This window comes from Halteromyces radiatus, assembly GCF_025201355.1.
Source record: "Halteromyces radiatus strain CBS 162.75 chromosome Unknown BX664scaffold_5, whole genome shotgun sequence".
Taxonomy (NCBI): Eukaryota; Fungi; Mucoromycota; class Mucoromycetes; order Mucorales; family Cunninghamellaceae; genus Halteromyces; species Halteromyces radiatus.
This window is the reverse complement of record NW_026251691.1, coordinates 1,650,599-1,665,450: the sequence shown is the minus strand read 5'-3', so window position 1 is coordinate 1,665,450 and position 14,852 is coordinate 1,650,599. Positions and strand designations below refer to the sequence as shown.

At 33.4% G+C, this 14,852-nt stretch overlaps 4 protein-coding genes across 4 annotated transcripts; all 4 read left to right on the top strand.

The window, feature by feature from the left end:
• The first annotated feature begins 147 nt into the window (after positions 1–147).
• Positions 148–2,492, top strand: BX664DRAFT_387004 (S-adenosyl-L-methionine-dependent methyltransferase). Its single transcript, XM_051549358.1, has 10 exons — positions 148–326; positions 402–460; positions 515–713; positions 792–912; positions 976–1,084; positions 1,173–1,371; positions 1,439–1,582; positions 1,655–1,753; positions 1,829–2,002; positions 2,101–2,492. The coding sequence occupies exons 1-10, from the start codon at positions 188–190 to the stop codon at positions 2,325–2,327; spliced, it is 1,470 nt and encodes a 489-aa protein (XP_051399272.1). The 5' UTR covers positions 148–187; the 3' UTR covers positions 2,328–2,492.
• Positions 2,493–3,523: 1,031 nt separating this feature from the next.
• On the top strand, positions 3,524–5,645 carry BX664DRAFT_336296 (ferric reductase like transmembrane component-domain-containing protein). The gene is made up of 2 exons (XM_051546058.1): positions 3,524–4,131; positions 4,233–5,645. The coding sequence occupies exons 1-2, from the start codon at positions 3,569–3,571 to the stop codon at positions 5,521–5,523; spliced, it is 1,854 nt and encodes a 617-aa protein (XP_051399271.1). The 5' UTR covers positions 3,524–3,568; the 3' UTR covers positions 5,524–5,645.
• Positions 5,646–7,003: 1,358 nt separating this feature from the next.
• Positions 7,004–9,205, top strand: BX664DRAFT_264555 (armadillo-type protein; the record flags this gene model as incomplete). The annotated part of the gene is made up of 9 exons (XM_051540822.1): positions 7,004–7,112; positions 7,172–7,444; positions 7,561–7,812; positions 7,891–8,019; positions 8,083–8,321; positions 8,382–8,400; positions 8,478–8,774; positions 8,847–9,003; positions 9,094–9,205. 9 exons carry the CDS (start codon positions 7,004–7,006, stop codon positions 9,203–9,205), a joined length of 1,587 nt encoding a protein of 528 aa, XP_051399270.1.
• A 160-nt stretch (positions 9,206–9,365) lies between these two features.
• On the top strand, positions 9,366–14,462 carry BX664DRAFT_336289 (armadillo-type protein). Its single transcript, XM_051546057.1, has 19 exons — positions 9,366–9,883; positions 10,014–10,168; positions 10,226–10,331; positions 10,411–10,509; positions 10,571–10,683; positions 10,765–10,860; positions 10,953–11,231; positions 11,333–11,452; positions 11,518–11,584; positions 11,651–11,778; positions 11,849–12,172; positions 12,262–12,335; positions 12,394–12,474; positions 12,547–12,811; positions 12,863–13,139; positions 13,210–13,424; positions 13,489–13,989; positions 14,047–14,115; positions 14,184–14,462. The coding sequence occupies exons 1-19, from the start codon at positions 9,538–9,540 to the stop codon at positions 14,328–14,330; spliced, it is 3,462 nt and encodes a 1,153-aa protein (XP_051399269.1). The 5' UTR covers positions 9,366–9,537; the 3' UTR covers positions 14,331–14,462.
• The last annotated feature ends 390 nt before the right edge of the window (positions 14,463–14,852 follow it).

Sequence of the window (14,852 nt, the reverse complement as noted above, 5' to 3'; positions counted from 1 at the left end):
TTTCTCTCTCTTTTGCCTGAAATGCCGATGGCCAGAGTCAAAAGTCACAGTCTCCTTTTCTTCCTTGAGGCCTTCAGTGAGCGGTGTACGAAAAGAGAAGATTTGGCCTTTTTTTTTTTTTTTTTTTTTGCTCATCATCAAAAAAGGCAAAACTTGCTTTTCTTTCTTTCGCGATCAAATATCTTTAATGAACTTTTATCAACACGCAGGTCAAATCATTGATAAACTTGGTCGACATGAAGGCACTATCAAAGGTCTAGTTCTTGGTGATCCAAAGGTCAAGGATAAGAAGAAAATGTATGCTCTTGTATGTGAGACCTTAAAATGTAAGTATGTAAAAGTAGATCGATCCTTTTTATTATTTTATATTCGTATAAACTCTTTCTTTACTTTTAAACTAGATAAACACATTTTGAATGAAATTATCGATACAACGAATATATGTGTTATTGAAAAGAAGGTAATTGAATAAAAAAAAGAAGTGACAGGGACTAATGTAGATTTGGTTTTATAGTTAAAACGTTCTCTTGCTCTTGTTTTGATCCATGATCTATTATTCAGTAAACGCGGTATTCCTGTTAATAGCCAAGCACCACTTAAACAATGTATTACTCGACATCAAGCAAGACTCAAAGCAGAACTTGTCAAGATCAAGATCAAGAAAGGTGCAAACTCGAATATAGATCTACTCAGTCAAAAATCAAAAGATGCAGGTAAGAAGAGATATATACAAGTAAGGGATTTTTCTAATGATGCGATCATTCTTTCTTTTTTTTTGTATCTACAAATAGTACATATTCCTAGATATGTTCGAGTGAATGAACATAAATCCACTGTAGAAAACATGATCAAAGCATTTGAAAAGGAAGGATATACCTATGTAGATACACCAAAGGATTTACGAAGTTTAGGGTAGGCAGATATTACGGATATGTTTGATTTGATATTATTTATTGATCACTATTATCACTTTAGACACAAATCTTTTTGCAGAGATGCCCACTTGAAGGATTTACTTGTTTTCCCTCCAAAGACCGACCTTCATATCCACCCAAAATATGTTGCTGGCGAAATCATCTTACAGGTACAATCAAATCAATATCTTTTTTTAAAAATTGATGTAGACGACTTATTATTTCTTTTTCTTTTCTTTTTTTTTGATCTTTAATTAGGATAAGGCTTCTTGTTTCCCTGCTCATGTAGCACAAATACCTACTAATGTACATGCTATTGATGCCTGCGCAGCTCCTGGAAACAAAACATCTCATCTTTCTGCATTGATGAAGAATACTGGTCGTATTTGGGCATTCGACTTGGATCAACGTCGACTTCAAACTCTCAAGAAGCTCACAACAAAAGCTGGTTGTAGAAGTAAGTAAAACTCAAATAATCGACTGTACTCATCTCCCTGTTTTTTTTTTTTCCTCGCTTCATCTAGATATTGAAGCTATTCATGGCTCCTTTTTAGATGCTGATCCTTCGGATCCTATGTACAACAAAGTGGAATATCTCCTTCTGGATCCATCTTGCTCAGGCTCTGGTATAGTCAGTCGATTGGATCATTTGGTAGATGACGATAGTGGTAAATAAATAACAATGGTTAAATTTTTGATGATATGACTGATGATTATCTACTTTTTTTTTGGAATATTAGATGAACAGAAAAATGCAGATGGAACGACCACGACACAAGAGGAACGACTTCAAAATTTATCAGACTTTCAGATATCTATCATCGAACATGCTCTCAAATGTAAGTTTTTCTTGTACTTACCTCCTGATAATAGTGATATTGATCTTTTTTTTTTTTATCTCTTGTTTACCTTAGTTCCAAATGCAAAACGAATTGTTTATTCTACCTGTTCGATTCATCCTCAAGAAAATGAAAAAGTGGTTGAAACTATATTATCAAGGCACCCGGAATTTACCTTAGCCACCCGTGATTCAGTGTTACCAACTTGGGAAAGACGTGGATTCCCGGAAGAAATGAAGGACTACTTGGGTAATTGTTATCTATAGTGTTGCAAAAATCTTTCCATATGACCAAAAATAGAGAATATATATATTTATATTGACGTTATTATTATTATTATTATTTAGATCAATCCAACTGTGTGGTACGTACTTTACCATCTGAAGATTTGACGAATGGATTTTTTGTGGCATGTTTCGTTCGATCATCATCACCAACTGGTACGACATCTGCCACTATTATCACCAATCACAACAAAAAGCGATCAATAGAAGAAACCGGCGATCAAAAATCAAACTTAAACAAGAAAAAGAAGAACAAGGGCAAGAAACGAAAGGGGCCAATCACACTTTAGGATAGTCAATATTTTTTTTAGACTCTAGAATGATGTTATCAGATCCGGGTCAAAACTTTTTTGACGGCAATCTCCGCTATAGAAACGTGAGAAGGGAAAATGATATTTTTTTTTATCAATATTAGGTCAATAAAGACGAAAGATGTATTATAGATTTGTAGTTGATATATACCTTTTGATTTGAACGACTGTTTTTGACTTGATTACATGATCATCATATTCCTGTAACCTATTGTTATGTCATATGGAGATTGCATAAGCAAAAAAAAAAAAAAAAAAGGAGTGGTTTGAATAGATCATGTATATATGAAACTCATTTTCAATTTCTATCATGTCATACACTTATATCTTGATTCGGGGTTTTGATCTTTTACAGGTTTTTTGTTGTTGGGTTCAACTTTTTGAGTTTCATTATTATCATAACAAGTCTAGGTGCAAACAGAGAACACAGATATCTCCCCGCCTTGAGTAACCTAATCATCTGCGGGAAAAAAAAAACAACCGTGGCTAATTATCATGTTACTTCTTTTTGATTTCGGATCATAATAGAATAAAAAAAAAAAGGAAGGATGATAAGGCAATATTTATACTTACTCTTTTCTCTATTTCCTTTCCTTTTTTCTTGGTCTTTGATGATACAAAACAATAAAAGAAAAAAAATGAAGTCATTTTATACGGAACAATCAGGGGATAGTTAATGATGAATAAACACCGCTTTAGTATCCCGTTTATTCATTTCCAGCCTCAATTGAACTGTCAAATAGTTGTAAAAAAAAGTGACCGTCTATGGGAAAAAAAAAGGTTGCTTATGTAGATCCTTCTGATCTTTTTTTTTTTCCTGTTGATCACACCTATTAGTCAACCTATTAATGTAACGTGAATCTTTTACGCAAGTGAAGAATCATCTATGATCGAGTATGATGATAATTCGAATGAGTGATGATCCTTATCTATTAGAATGGTTACAGTAATAACAAAAAAAAAAGATAATCATATTGTTAAGCGGTATTTTTTTTCTGGGTGATCAAAATTAGTTTTATCAGATTTTTTTTAATCTGATCAAATGCTATTGGTCAGAGTTTGAAATCCTCTGTTTTAGTATAAATATGAGGAGTTTTTTTTTTTTTTTTTTTTTTTTTCCTTTTCTTTCTTTTTCTTTTCCTTTTTTTTTTTCTTCTTCTCCTTTTTTTTTTGTTTTTCTTGTCATCCATTACCTATTCTTTCCTTTTCAAGTTTAGATTATGGAATTAAGGACAAGTACAACTTTCCATATAGCTGGCTATAGCTATGCATTCTTTTGGTGGGGCCTGTTTACTCTTTATTGTCTTGGTCACCAATTCAACCGATGGCGAATTTACTTACATCGAAGACAACAATTGAAACTGCAACAAAAATCTGGTAGTCAGTCTGCATCTAAAGCTACTTTTGATCCTATATTACCTTGGGAACGATGGTTACGACCTTTGGACCGTGTAGTGGCCATCCCTTACGTGACAGAAATGATCGCGATCAAACATATTATTGGTGTGTTTCTCTTTATCTGCATTAACCTGATCTGGATCTTTTTTGCTCCTTTCAAATGGAACGATGCCTTTACAACATACAAATTGGAATCTATCGGATTATTTGATCGTCGTGCGGCTTTTATTGGTATGGTGAATTGGTGTTTTGTTTTTATGTTGGCTTCTAGGAATTCTCTTCTTTCTTCCATGTCTGGCTTTACTTTTGAACAAATGATTCCTTATCATCGTTGGTTGGCTCGTATTGGTTTATTAGAATTCATTCCTCATTTTGTCTGGCGCATGTAAGGATACAAATAAAAAATAAAAATAAAAAAAATAACACTAAACTAGCAGCGGCGATTTTAATATCTTATTATTATTATTCATTATTATTGTTCATTAGGATGCATGGTTATGAAAAGACTTATATCGTAGCTGATACTCTATTTTATGATTTGGAACAAACATCTGGTACCATTTGTATGCTTGGTTTCCTCCTGTTATTTGTCACTTCTTTTGGTTATATTCGCCGTCACTTTTTTGAATTCTTTTATTATGCTCATATCATCGGAATCATTGTAGCCATCATTTTTGCCTGTATTCATGAAGTCATGTGTTTTGTTTACTTTATGCCTGTGGTGATTTTATGGGTAGCTGATCGAGCCTGGCGATCTTATCAATCTTGGTATATTCCGGTGACTCCTATTCAAATCAACCCTGCAGTATCCAAGACTGAAAAACAAGAAGGTATTGTTCGTGTTTTATTTGATCACTCCCGTCTGGCATCTCATTATCATCCTGGTCAATATGTATTTGTTGCTATGGCAAAGAAGGGTAAAGCATGGTGCAAATGGCAATTTGCGAACTGGCATCCTATGACAATCTCTGAAGTCTTCCGTGGTTCTCGTGGTGTATCCTCTTATATCAATTCATCTAATTCTTCTGTAATTAATGAAACTATTATTGCAGATGAAAAGAAGAACCCTACTACCAATATTGAAAATGCGAAGCAAAACAGTGACAAGACAGTAGATATCAGCGATACAGCATCTATCGATACTGCTCAATTGCGACGACGTGGCGCTACTGCTCCTGCTGCATCATCCTCATCGAATATGGTGGCTTCTTTACATATCAAAGCCCTTGGTGGATTTACTCGTGATTTACTTGATCATGCAGATCAGAATCAAGCCTTACATTTCAAGGTGGATGGTCCCTATGGTCCTCGTTTGGAATATCAAGATTACAATGTGTTGAGTTGTTTTGCTGCTGGTATTGGTATCACTCCTGCATTGACTTTGATCAAGGATTGTGTGGAACGTCGTAGTGCTGGTATTGCTTCTGTGATGACTCATCATGTCCAATTGGTGTGGGTAGTACGCTCAAGTGATGAAGTCAAGGCTTTTGCGGAACAAATCGATTATTGGCGTGAACGTGCAAGTGTGGCAATCTCTCCCTTGACTTTAGATTTATCCGTCTATGTAACTCGTGAACCTCTTGGTGAAGAAAATTTGGCTGGATTCGACAAAACAGTTTATGGTAAACGACCCAAGATTGATGAATGTATGAACAACATCCCTGAACAAAAAAGTGTTTTTGTACATACCTGTGGATCCGATCAATTTATGACCACCGTGGTCAATCAAGCTGTAGAAAGAAAATGGGATTATCATCACGAAACCTTTGAATTTTAGAATATATATATATATTTCTATCTCTCTCTCTCTCTCATACATACATGCATACATATTTACATACAATCATCTATATATACTTGACATTCTTTTCATTATACATTTATTTTTATTATACATCCTTTTTTTTTTTTTTTATCTTACCTCCCCCTACTCTCTTTAGTTTACATATTTGTTTAGTATTCCTTTCTATTTCTTATATTTGTATTTCACTTCCAATAAAAATAATACTGATAATAATAAAAATAAAAAAAAAAAAAAAAAAAAAAACTCCCTTCGTATCATTTTTCTTTTGCCGATTTCCTTATTTGAAAAACTTTTTTTTTCTTTATATCAAAAATGAATGACTTGCAAACATTGTGAAAATGGAATAGATAAGTGAAATGAAAACATCATCATCCATTTGGACTTTATGTTTTATATCGAACAAAGGATGATTAAGTTGCTGATGATAGTAGACCTTTTCTTTCAAAATACTCTGTACAAATTCCAATAATACTTGTGAATCTCTTAAAAGTTTGCGTGACATGTATGCAATGTTAGCATAAAACTTACTGTGCCAACAACTCCTGCAACTAGTTACTCATAGAGAGTCATCTTATTTGTTTTCTGTTAAACTATGATGATCATTCGCAGCAATTTGATAGGGTCCCCTTGGATTTTTTTTGTACCAATGCAAACTAGAGATCAGGCGACTCCGGTGTTTCAAATGCTGAAGAGTGCAAGTTTGTTCACTTTTTTTTTTTCGTTTCATTTCTTTTTTTTTTCCCTTTTTTTTTTTTTTGTTCTTATTATTAATATTCTCATTTCAACTATACTTTTATTATGCAAGCCATTGATGATCATTTAACGTTTTTACTTCCTCGTCCAATATGGGTCAATGATATTGATGTGTCATGCTGTAACTCTTGTGGTTCTACTTTTGGTCATCTCCGAAGAAGAGTAAGTGTAATTTATTCTTTTCTCAAGATTGTTTACTTATCACCTTTATCATCTTGACATTTACATATTTATTGTCTTTAGCATCATTGTCGTCACTGGTAAAGAAAAAGAAAAACAGAAGGGAAATTTTTGTGAATGGTCAATATATGAAAGGATATTAAATCATTACTTATTTTTCGGGGAGACATAGTGGGAACATTTATTGTCATGATTGTTCTTCAAGAAAAGTACCTTTACCTCAACTAGGATATGGCAATAAACCAGTTCGTGTATGTAATGGTTGTTTCGAAATAGCATACCTTGTCACTTATGCTATTGATGAGGACCATGGATTATCCACTCAGGTAAAATACAAAAGGAAAGACAGGATGATTTTTATAATTTACTATATCATAATATTTTTTTTTCAGATTCATGGTGCAAGAGGATTACTAGAATTAACAGAAAAGGATGATGGTAAGGAATGAAAATATATAAAGTGGTTATATTATATCTCATACTATTTGATTTCTTGTTTATAGAACAAGATCTTCACAATATGGTTGCTCATGGTGGTATTGATGCTCTCATATGGCTCTGTAGGACTTCTACTAATACAGAAATTCATCATCTTATTACAACAAACTTGGCGATATTAGCTGAAAAAGGTAAATATACCAGTATCATCATCGTTTATCTTTTGTAACTTAATTTTATATATTTATAGAATCCATCCGACCTGTCATCATCACAAAGTGGGCACTTCCTCCTTTATTACAACTCCTTCAGTATTATATGCATTGTGATCGAAATATGAATGACACAAAATTACCACCTACTGCATCGATAAGTTCATCATCATTACCATCAAATAGCGATACACATTCATCAGCACCTATACCAATAAAACAATCTTCGATAGACGATATCAATTTATATACTATTCACTTGGAAATCATCATCAATTGTACACATGTCCTTTATCAATTGGCAAGAGCAGGTAACTCCCTTCATCACTCCTTCATCATCAGAATTTGTTATGTCAAAAAAAAAAAAAAAAAATAGGAGGGATATAGTGAAACTAATCTACTTTTTTTTTTTGTCTTAATCGAATAGGGATTCTCAGTCAAGAAGAAATCATTACGGATGGTATTTTAGATATTCTTTTCTCTTTGACATTGTATGAGATCAAGGATATACCAATCAAAGGAATGGATAAGAATGAAGAGAATAATTTATCTGAAAAACTACAACAACAACAACTAGATGATTTGGAACATGGTGTGACTACACAAGAACAATGGAAGGAACGTGGATTCATCATTCAAAGTTTGGCAGCGAAATCTATTTCTTTCGTCAGTGCAACAGGTAAAATTCGAAAGATCAGAAAGGAATATTTAAATCTGTCTTTTTTTAATTCAATCCTTTTTCATTCTTTCTTTCTAGTATCAAATCAGCCTAGTATGATCGAACAATTAAGAAATACAAACAATTTGGCTCTTGCTCTTGTATCTGATAATGATGAAGTCAAAAAGTATATTGCCAAGACAGTAGCATATCTATCGTTAAGAAATGGTATAAATCATTGTCAGATCCATGTATTATATGATGCTTACTATGTTTTTTTTTTTTATGTAGACAAATATAAACCTGTGCTTCTTGGTGGTGATAAAGTACGAGCATTGTTATCAATACTTGTTGTATTACCTCAATTGGATTCTGGTTTGGATGATATGAAAGACACACGAAAATCCGATTTGGACTATTATTTATATTCCTGGCATGAACAAAAAGGTAGTAAACGATACGATACGACTTTTGGTTCACTAGATCACGCTCCTTACACGGCCGCAGTTTCCCATGTTTGCTGTGCTTTGGTAATAGACAAGGATGACTAAAAAGGAAAAATGACTCACCTTTATTTTCTATATTGATAGGCTAACTTTGCAACCAACAGTAAGTTTTACAATGAACAAAAGAAATCTCGTTACTCAAACCAGTATTTTCTTTTTTTTTTTTTTTTTTTTTTTAAGATGAATCCCAATTGATTCTTATGGCACAACCACGACTTGTTCGCTATATCTGTAATATACCATCCAGCTTCCCAAGTCATATGGAAATACATCGTCATGTGGCAAGATGCCTAGCGAACTTGGCTCTCTATGATGAAAACAAAGATAAAATGCTTGCAATGGAAGAAGGTGAACAAAATCAGATCAACGATTCGTTCAATGTGATACCTACTCTTTTGGCTATGGGACAGAGTGCTAATGTTACTGATGATATACGACGACACATTATTCGTGCTTTAGATAATCTTAGTTCAAACGGTAAGCAATAATAATAATAAAGTGAAATGAAATAATGATTAATTATTTTTTTTTTATGTCTATATTGAAAAGTAGTGGATGAAGCATCTGACAGTAAGAAGGCGCAATTTTGGAAAACCACCTTCCAAGAGATTCAACCTTTTATTGAAAAGATCATGACGGTTACCGACGAAGCAGATACTTTGAAACGGGCAAAATTGATATTACAACGTGGAAAAGATATTATTTCGTCAGAGAATGACTACAACGATGGTGATAACTATGACGAAGAAGACGACTACGATGATGACAAGGGCAACAACGAAAAAACAAAATCCAGTGAAACTCCCAATGGCAGCAACAGTGAAGAAGATGAACAAGCGGAACAACACGAAAATGGAATGTCTAAAACTAAATCCAAGAAGAAGAATAAGAAGAAAAAGAAGAACTAGTATCATTAGTTATGGTATAGATGATTTGATTTGATTCAGAAATAAAAGATACAATTGGTGTATAGGGCACGTGGAGATTGAAAAATCATGCTTAAAAAAAAAAAAAAAAGCTTGCCTTGAGCGTGTTTACTTTTTCTTTTCCAGTTTCCCACCTTTTCTTTTCTTTTTTTTCCTCTTTTGACAACCTTTAACCGTTTTTATCCGTTTGATTCCATTTATAAAGAGACAACGACTTGTCGTTTTATCTTTTATACATATATCTTTTTTTTTTTCTTGAAACAACTATCATACTATTTTTTTTCTATTGACTTATTTTTCTAAAACCAACAATAATGGAACGACAGGACGAGCGTATTCAATATTTTACTGCTCTATGTGAACAATTATATAATCCAAAGTCATCTGAAGAACGTGAACAAGCTCAAAAGATCCTCGAATGTCAATTCCCAACGTTTGCTGATGAAGGTGGTAATGGTATAGCAACACTTCAATCGCCAACTGGTATGGAAAATCGCCCGACATTTGCTATCGCTACTCCAACAGATACTGCATCTGCCTTACGCATCCTATTGGAAAACTCTCCTAATCCTTATGTCCAAACTTTCTGTCTGGCTCGATTGAAACAACTTTCTTTGGCTCAATTCTCATTGTTTAGTGATGATACAAAGATACAACTGCGTAAGTTCTTTTTTTTTTTTTTGGTGAAAAATATCTATGATATATTTAGATTGGAAAATATCTCTCTATAGATGAATGATGATTTCATAATAAATATTAACCATTCTTTTTTTTTTTTTTTGATATCTAGGTACATTTTTACTGGAATATGCTTTTATGCATCCTGATCTGATGCCTTTTATCATCACTCAATTGGCTGGTGTTCTTGCTCAATTGACATTACTTGGTTGGGTCGAGATGGAATCATATAGACATGTTTATAAAGATATTTCACAATTCATTCAGGTAAATTAAATAAATATCATCATATCAAAAAAGGTACTAAATGTATCTATTTGATAGGCAACTATGGAACATCGTATAGTAGGTATGCAAATCTTGGCTGTGATTATTCAAGATGTCAATCCTCCTACTTTTTCTCGAGGTTCTGGCAAGTTTAGACGTTCTGGTAAGATGACATCATATATATATATATATATCCTTCTTATGGCTAATTATATATTCTTTATTATTATTATTTTGAATAGCTGGTGGATTCCGTGATACTCAACTTTTGGACATCTTCCAATTGGCATACAATACTTTGAAAAGTCTCAATGAACGCTCTCTTCCCTTTTCAAGTGAATGTAAGTTTTCAGTTATCTATACAAAAAAAACTCACACTGCTATATATTTATATAATTCTAGATCAGGAACAGCGTCTCAAAGAAGCAACATTGAATGTTTTAGTTCGATGTTTATCGTTTGATTTCAATGGTACTAGTGTGGATGAATCAGCTGAAGATATAGGAACCATACAGGTAGGAAGAAAAGAGATGTAATAGGCTCAGCAATATGTTTCGTATATAATCCATCTGTTTCTTACTCTCATATGTGATTAGATTCCAGCAACTTGGCGACCTATTTTCGAAGATGATAGCTTTGTTCCCACTTTCTTCCAAGCATACGCCAATTCAACTCCTCCGAACTCATCAAAGGTAAAAAAACAAGAAAAATAAAAGGAAAAATGTATAATATATAGAGTTATAATATATAGAGTCATTCATATGGAATTTATATGGATTTATAGGTGATGGATTGTTTACTAGCTATAGCATCAGTTCGTCGGGCCCTATTCACAGATCAAGAAGAAAGATCTAACTTTGTGATAAGCTTGATGAGGGGAATTCGAGATGTGATGATTACTTCACAAGGGATGGACGATGCTGACAACTACAATTCTTTCTGTCGATTACTTTTCCGATTCCGATCTGCAGCTCCTTTGAACGAAATGGTAGATAAACCTGGTTACATTGAATGGATTGGACTGGTGGCCGATTTCTCTTTCAAAGGATTTCAATCTTGGAAGGTAAATAAGAAAAACATGATGAATGAATAATCTTATACTCTTATATGCATTTTTTTTTTAATTCTCCCTGTCGCTCTCTCTCTCTCTCCATATATCTATAGTGGTCACCCAATACAGCATCTTATATCCTTGGTTTTTGGTCTCGTATTGTACAAAGCATGACTTATTATCAATCCTTGGGCAAGGAAGCCGTAGAAAAATTGGAATCCATCTCTTCAGAAGTAGGTATATAATAAAAATGGCTGATGTATTACAAGATTGTTCTAACTATAGCTTGATACAATAGTTAATCGGTTATTATATCACTACAGCTGCTGAATCCGTTTCAACTCGAATCGAAGAAGGATTGGATGGTAAGTATAGAGAAGAAGAAGAAAAAAAAATAAAACATGGCTTATCCCTATGTTTATTCGATGTAGATCCTTTGGATAATGAAGATTCCCTTACTGAAACCTTGAATATGCTTGGTCAAATCTCTCGATGCAAATATGAACCTTCAAGCACTGCTTTGATATCCGTTTTTGATCCTACTGCAACTCAATATCAGGTAAATTTACAAACAAAGAGAAACAACACTTGAGAATCCCGCTCATTTCTTTTATTTTTTATATATATAGGAACTGATTACCAAAGCTTCGACAAATGTGACCGATCCTGAATCTTTCAAAAACGAATTAGAAATCATCGAAACTAAATTTGCCTGGTTGGTTTATATCGCTGCTGCATTTGTAGGTAATCGCGCAGCTTTTCTGAATTCGGACACACTGGATTCTATTGATGGTCAACTGGCTGTCAAAGTGATACAACTTATGGAAGTCCAACAAGCTCTTCAAGCAAATCATGGTAGTACATTTTTGAATCAAAAACTTGATATGGCCTTTATCTACTTTTTCCAACAATTCAAAAAGTCATATATGAGTGACAGCTCTGACAACTCTGAGGTAAGAACAGAATTACAAGAGTACTTTGCTTGTTAATAAATAGTCTCGATATTCATTTTTTTTTTTTTTTTTTTTTTGTGGAGAAACAGGTATACGGCAAACTTTCTGAACTTATTGGTATTCAAAATCAAGGTGGTATGCTTAATGTAATCATGCAGAAAATGTAAGTAATAATGCTTCATACTTTTTCTGATATACTGATCTTGTTTTATTTTGATTAGTGTTAGCAATCTTCAATATTGGGCTGATAACGTAGTGGTAGTACAGCGAACATTGGAACTTTTTAACGAATTAGCATCAGGGTAAATGGAAAACGAAACACTGAGAAAAAAAAATTGGTTATTGATATATTATTATTATTATTATTTTTATAGACATATGGGTATAAGATATTTGCGACAAGTGGAAACGACACAAACGATCCTTCAAAATCACATGTCAGTTGATTTGGCTTTCTTTAACAATCCCAAGCAGCTTCAAAATCGAATGATCTTTTACAAAGTACTCTGTAAGCTTCTTTTTGGTGAGGACAATGTTGGAGAAACCGAATTTTTTGAATTCATGAAGCCATTTGACAAGCGAATTGAACAACTTGGTCCATTGAATACGAATGCTGATTTTAGACAAGACAATGTCAAGGTAAGTTTTCCTTCAACATTACCATCTCAATATTAATATTATTTTTTACAGCGTGTACTGCAAGGTGTCTTTCTGGATCTTTGTGGCTTTATCAACTCTATACAAAATAGACGAAGTTATAATCTTTTCTTTGAATGGTTCAATCCCGATTACACTGGTATTTTACTCCGTGCTATGGAAGCTTGGGCACCTGATCCTATTTGTAATTCCCTCTTGATGTTTTATGCCGAGTTTGTCAACAACCGTAGTCAACGCCTCAACTTTGATCATTCCTCTCCCAATGGTATCCTTACTTTCCGTGATGCAAGTAATATTATCTGCACTTATGGTAATATAAAAATAACGAGTTAATGATGAATTCAACAAAATCATTTGCTGATTTCTTTTTTTTTTTTTAGGTCGCAAGGCTTTAGATTATCAAGTACAAGATGAAAATCTGAAATATGAACATAAATACAAAGGTATATCATTGGTATTCAACATATTAGCACGTTGTCTTGGTGGGCGATATATCAACTTTGGAGTATTCTGGTTATATCAAGACAAAGCTATTGATGAAGCATTTGACATGGCTCTCCGATTGATGACGGCTATCCCATTACATGATTTGACAGTAAGCAAAAAATATTATGTAAAAAAAAAAAAAATACAATCATTTAACACACTTCTTTTTATAGAGTTTCCCAAAGTTAACAAATACTTTTTACAATCTATTGGATGAATGGTCAAAAGATCAGCTAATGGCACTACCTGTACCTCCTTCTCCTGATATCTTTTTATATTTAATGGAAGCATGTGAACAAGGTTTGGATGTGAATGAAAGTATGGTACGATCTCATACATGTGCAGCTATATACAATATTTGTACGTTTGTCATTCAACAGAGCGAAAAACAACAAACCAATCCATCTCAACTCCGGCGTCGATCTTCCACAATGGCATCCATTTTTACCTCATCTTCTACTTCTTCTTCTTCTGCCACCGCAAATATGCTCCAGCAACAACAACAACGTGGAGGATCAAGTGATACTCACTGGCTTCTCGTCTATTTGAATCAATATCCAAGAATTTTGCCAACTTTGATGGCATCCATATTCTATCCCTTATTATTTGAAGACACCAATGATCAATGGTCCCTCTCAAGACCTTTATACACTCTTATTTACCTACAACGTGATGTAAGTCGAAACAAAATAATAAATGGTATAATGATATCTTATTTTTTTTTCTATTAGTATGCCATCAAGTATACCAACGCTGTCATTGATCAACAATTACCAGAACGTCGAGATTATGTGGCAAAGGTACATCATACAAAAAAAAAAAAAAAAAAAAGTCTTGCAAAGTATTAACTTTATCCACATTGATTTAGGGTCTGGCTGGTTTGATGGATGGTATTGAATGGACATTATCAAGTAGAGATCGTGAACATTTTACCCAAAACATATCTGCCTTTATTAGGGATCTCAAACTGAACAACATCACTTTGGTCCCTTTGCTTACTCCACCAACTCCATAAACTAACAACTCATCATACAATATACACTCGAAGAAAAAACAAAATTATAGTGGCGGCAAAGATGGATGTTTATGTAGGATATTATATAGTTGATCACTAATCGATAACAATAAACTATACTTTCTCTCTTTATTATACTTTTTTTTTTTTGTATCAAATTAATAAAACTACCTATCTTCTTCTTCCACAATTATCATAGCAACTAACGCACGTTTTTATCACATAGAAATATGACAATCCTTTTTTGGAAAACGGATGAACGTCAATAAAATGGTAATTTACAATAATGATGAACGAGGAAAAGAAACGACAGCATGAACATCGGTCATATGTTTATCATCATAAGGTATTGTTGCCAATAGGGAATCACATCAAATGGGTCATACCCTCCCTAAAACAGTACTTCCTCCTTTGATCCTTCCCTCATGATCGGTATGGGAAAATCGAAGCCCTTGTTATCAAAATTACCAATTGACACAACTCTGTTATAGTATCTAGTAACAATATTTTATTCTATCATGA

Excerpts from the sequence above, each read along its gene's own strand:
- BX664DRAFT_387004 (XM_051549358.1), top strand. The coding sequence starts at position 188 with ATGAACTTTTATCAACACGCAGGTCAAATCATTGATAAACTTGGTCGA. Across the intron at positions 327-401 it reads TGTATGTGAGACCTTAAAAT|ATAAACACATTTTGAATGAA; the intron begins GTAAGTATGTAA and ends CTTTTAAACTAG. Across the intron at positions 913-975 it reads AAGGATTTACGAAGTTTAGG|ACACAAATCTTTTTGCAGAG; the intron begins GTAGGCAGATAT and ends TTATCACTTTAG.
- BX664DRAFT_336296 (XM_051546058.1), top strand. The coding sequence starts at position 3,569 with ATGGAATTAAGGACAAGTACAACTTTCCATATAGCTGGCTATAGCTAT. Across the intron at positions 4,132-4,232 it reads CCTCATTTTGTCTGGCGCAT|GATGCATGGTTATGAAAAGA; the intron begins GTAAGGATACAA and ends ATTGTTCATTAG.
- BX664DRAFT_336289 (XM_051546057.1), top strand. The coding sequence starts at position 9,538 with ATGGAACGACAGGACGAGCGTATTCAATATTTTACTGCTCTATGTGAA. Across the intron at positions 11,232-11,332 it reads AAGGATTTCAATCTTGGAAG|TGGTCACCCAATACAGCATC; the intron begins GTAAATAAGAAA and ends ATATATCTATAG. Across the intron at positions 13,425-13,488 it reads TCCCATTACATGATTTGACA|AGTTTCCCAAAGTTAACAAA; the intron begins GTAAGCAAAAAA and ends TTCTTTTTATAG.